The 4,968-nt window shown below is 40.5% G+C and overlaps 1 protein-coding gene across 1 annotated transcript; it reads right to left on the bottom strand.

Moving 5' to 3' along the window:
• Positions 1-700: 700 nt before the first annotated feature.
• LOC109505516 (aspartyl protease family protein At5g10770) lies at positions 701-3,107 on the bottom strand. Its single transcript, XM_019848340.3, has 2 exons — positions 2,939-3,107; positions 701-2,452 (listed from the first exon to the last, which is right to left on the bottom strand). Exons 1-2 carry the CDS (start codon positions 3,087-3,089, stop codon positions 1,212-1,214), a joined length of 1,392 nt encoding a protein of 463 aa, XP_019703899.1. The 5' UTR covers positions 3,090-3,107; the 3' UTR covers positions 701-1,211.
• Positions 3,108-4,968: the final 1,861 nt, after the last annotated feature.

Below are 4,968 nucleotides of genomic sequence, written 5' to 3'. Positions count from 1 at the left end.
TATTAATTTTTAAAAAATAATTTTAAATTTTAAAAATTGATTGCAAAATTCAATTGCAAAATATTTTGATAGGTCAGGGCAGAAAAATTTGCATCTAATTTTACAATCGATTATAAATCAATCACAAATATTTTATTTTATCATAAATCGATTACAAAATAGACTGCAAAAGTGATAAAAAAATCGATCGCACAATCTATCACAAATTTACTATTTTTTTGTAGAGCTACAAGTTAAATGATTTAGATTTTTGAAATGTCTTCTCTACTAATTTTTTCAACCATCCACATGTTTAATGAAATTTACTCTCTATTTATTATTGAAATCTACTTTAATTATTGGTGATGATAATTTTTTATTATGAGATTCGAGATTTATTTTTAATGATATATTTGTATAATCTCTAGTTGATCTAGAGAAAACTTACAGTAATCTTATTATTTTAAATAATAAAAATTTCACATCAAAATTATTATCTTTTTAGATTGTTTGATTATTTTTTATTTATTAAATTATCTGATTAGATCGTAGAAATTATTATTATTTTATGATATCCTATTTAAATTCATAAAAAGGAAAAAAAAATTTATGTCGTTACTGTTGGTGATTGCAGTATTTCTCAACAAAAAGAAAGCATAAAGTCACTAAAAGTCAAAGCACCAACAGGCGGAAAGTTATTGGGTGGACTGGACCATGAATATTTTAACTCTTTTCTTCCATTTTATTTGTTTCGTATGTGCCATAACAATACATACTGCTATATATTTAATAGTTTTTCTCTTCTTAACAACACGTTCTACCGTTTATTTAATATCTTTTCCCTCCATCTAACTAATAAATTATTCATGATCCGCTATGATCTAGATCCAACCAATAATTTCTCCCAACAGAGACGTATTGGTACTTTAAAGGGAGAGAGGAGAACAATCGCCTGCCGAACAATTCCCTCAGAAGTCTACAATATGGAGCCACTGGGAATCAACCATATGCACGGTAGCTAAAAGGTCTATTACTGACATAAAGATTACATTTCTCGAAAAAAACAGCAGCAGCGACGGCGATTACGACGATAACAACAAAGATCACAGTCATAAGTTTGTCCACGTTATTCTGTGACATTTGCGCATCACTCCTGCGCTTCATCATTCTATACCTTCCATCTCACTCTTTGATTGCTAGATTGACTTAGTGATAACTGCTACAGGTTTCCATCAGCTACAGCCTCCCGCTCCAAACCCAATCATTCCCCTGGCAACATCATAAACAATGTCGTACGTCCGCTGCTGCACGTTGCCAATGATGGAGATCGAGCCCGGATCGTCGTTAGCAGCAAACGCCAGACATGCTTGCGACATGCTCACAACATACAGTATACCGGAGGGATCGACATCGAGCGTCACTCCGCCGCTAAATAATAGACCAACCGGAGGTAATGACACCGAAACAACTCCAGTAAAATTATAGCAAGTATCAAAAATCGACAGCGGAGGCGCCATGGAATAGTTTGCCATCTGCCGCCTGAATTCATCACGAAGTGCCGAGTAACCCGACGACGGAAGGCGGGTGATCACCGTGCCGGAGTCGATGATAGTCCCAACATCCGTGAAGGTGCTCGATGGTATCGATAAATTCTTTTCTCCAACACGTAGTCCCATCAGTTCAACAAAGTAGAAGGACGGTGCCGCCGGCTCGGTGAGCATCGGCGTAAATTTGACGTTGGGCGACGGCCCGCTGGCTCCCAGCGTCAGATACCCTGTGGAGCTCACCCGTGGCGGGAGGCAGTAGGAGAAGACTCCGCCATATACCTGCGCTGCTTGCGATGCCAACGACGCCTTGCCACGGCCAAGACCTACCAGCCCGGCGACGCTGCCGAAGAGACCTTTGTTAGTCTCCCCGCACCCGAAATCGAATTTTGTCAGCACGTTAGATGGTGTCAAGGTGAGGGTCTCCCTTGCAAGGAAGCCAACAGTGTAGGAACCGTCACCGTATTCGACAGAATATATGCAAGTCGATGATGCATCGCAATATGATCCGAATGAGAGGCAGTCGGCTGAGGTGCATGATATATTGGCGTAGGTAGAGGATTGGGATGGGTCGAAGAGCGTCTCTTTCTGGGCGTAGCAACCGCCTGCACAGGGCTGGCATTGTATCCAGGAGATATCGCTGCCGGTGTCGAAGATCACCGTGAAATGCTTTTTGGGAGTTCCGAAGCCGACCGTCACGACGTAGTCTAAGGTGCTGAACGAGATGCCGACACGGTTGGGCACGGTGACACCGGCCAACGAGCCGGCGGATTTGTCCTTCCTTGAAGTGGATATTCGGTTGTGGAGGGAGACGACTCGGGCTTGGTCACGGTGGAGGATCTTTCTGTGGCTCAGCCTTTGCCTGGGGTTGATGAGGGGGGAGCAGGGGCCGTGCTGATGAACAACGGTCAGCCTATTGCCAGACGATGCTGCAAGAGTTTATGCACGGAAAGGCCAGAGGGATCACTACTAAGTAGGCATCTTATAATTTGAAGTACATGTAACTGATGATTAGTATGTAATATATCAACTACAAATGATCCCATGCAAGATTTATCGTACAGTACCAAATCTGATGATATAGAACGTATAGTATGGTACCGACGGATACTAAAATGCAGTATATGAGTGTACCGATATTTGGTGTGCCGAATTGCACCCCATATCGACATAATCGTAGATTGGCATCGGTACGGGCATGACAATCTTTACTCCCACATTGTAACTAGGAACTAAATAATTGATGATTAGCACAGATAAGCATGCTTGTGAACCCGAATGTGGACTTTAGAAAAATCCGGGTACATAGAATTAGTAATGCACGCAACCTTAGATATCATGAAAGAAATTGAAGTTAGTAATGCACGCAACCTTAGATATCATGAAAGAAATTGAAGTGTACTAATTTGTCACACCATTGGATGAGGAGCAGATGGTGGATGGAATTATGGATCTGATGTCGATGGAATGGAAGCTGGGTTGTGTCTCTCCTCCATGGACGCGTGAACAGAAGGAAACGAGACTGAAGTATGCAAGCAAGAAGAAGAGATTAGGGAGGGGGGCCATGTGCTCCTCGAAGGCACGTTCGTTATTAAAGAGAGGCTTAAGGGAGGGCCTTTAAATAGATCTGCGCTGATTTTGACTGGCGAGACAGTGAAAGGAACCCGTCTATATTTATCGATCTCTTTTCTTTTTTGAGTAGAACTCGTCTATATATATCATAAAATAAAAATAAAAAATAAAAAAAACGTTCCATTGCTCCTTGTACGGTACGTCCATCTATGATTAGAGGAACAAAATCTAGGTTTTCTTAATGGTATGAAAGGCACCTAGAAATGGGGATTTTGCTTTCTTATCAACTTCTTTCTTGTGCAAACTGGCGTATTCAACTTTGGTGCTATTTTTTCCTCCTCATTTGGAGGCCGGCCTTCTTGTCAGCATCGCCACAAGGGAAACAAGAGAAGGTGGATGGTCTGGCATTGCTTATATCATGGACTTTTATAGCCAAACATAGGACCGAGTAAACAAGGAAATAACGTTTGTTTTGTGTGCGTGGCTTGTAATGTTGAGGAAAGGAACATCCTGGGTTGTCACAGACCTTTGCTATTATATATGATCTTATTCTATTTAACTCAGCAATTTGTACAATTTTTTAATTATATTGTTTTAATATCTAAACCAACTTTTGTCGTATCTGTGGTCTGAATTTATGTTCTCTGAAGAAGAATTGGGAATGTGGAAGCTAACATCACCAAAATAACTACCGAATTTGGTTTCTGTTTTGGAAGACAGACAAGCTCTTGGATCATGATATAATGTATCTAATACTTGGATAACATATTTATCCTCCTAATTTACTTGATGGCGCTAATCTTTCAGATGACTTTCCTGTTACAATGGTATCCTAGTCGCACAACTAGACCTGTTCATGGGTTGGCTGCGCCAGTGCACCACAATTTTCTTAGTCCTGCGGCAGGCTCTTGCTCGGATTTTTGGCTTCAACCTAGTGTCAGGTTTTAGGATCATTTTTATTTTTTATTTTTTCAAAAGTACTGCAAATGCTCGAATACATTTAAAAGATACTAAATATAAAATAAATAAGTATTATCAACAACTAGGGATAACAGTTTTTTCTGACCCAATGGATGCCTGACCCAACCCAGCCCGAACGGGATGGATTTTATCTAATCCGATTAAGAGACGAGGCAGACGTGGGTTTTAAAAAAAAATATCGAAAGTGGGTTCGAATTGGATATGGATAATGATATATCCCGAATTTCTCTCTTTCTCTTGTTTAAATAAAACTTAAAACATCTCTCTCTTATTTAAATAAAACCCAAAATCTGACCCGGGTTCCCACTCTCCCCACCCCTAGCGGTGGCTTAGGGGGCTTGGTGGTGGATGATGTCGATGGAGAAGAGGAAGCGACAATATCAACGAGAGCTTGCTAGTACCGACGAAGATTTGGTGGTGGATGAAGAGTGTGCCGGCAATGAAGAGGAAAAGAGATGGAGTTCGGGACTATTCGCTTGGAGGAGAAAGCAACTATGGTTCCGACAAAACCCTGGCTATCTTTTAAGCTTCTCTATTTGGTCACTCCAAGCCTCTCCCTCAATTGAAATTGCTGAGAATGAAAAAACCAATAGGAAAACCAAGGGAAAACATAAGAAAAATCAACATGAAAAAAAGGAAAGATGGAAAAAATTGGAAGGTACGGCCTTTCCCCACATAGCTTGATATATTTTTTTCCTCTCCTTATTTTTTTTTCTTTTCATTTCTTTTTTTTTTTTTGCAAATCTATGATGAAAGAGGACACCTGAGAGAGATCAAAGGGATTTCTTAGATTCCGATTGGGGTTTTGTCTCAGGCATTTGGGTTTTGTGCAACTTGTGGCAATGTGAGTTGGTCCCCTGAGGTTTTGAGAGCTTAATCTTTTGAGAGCTTA

The sequence above is a fragment of the Elaeis guineensis genome, chromosome 1, assembly GCF_000442705.2.
Source record: "Elaeis guineensis isolate ETL-2024a chromosome 1, EG11, whole genome shotgun sequence".
NCBI lineage: Eukaryota > Viridiplantae > Streptophyta > Magnoliopsida > Arecales > Arecaceae > Elaeis > Elaeis guineensis.
This window is presented reverse-complemented; position numbering and strand designations above follow the sequence as displayed.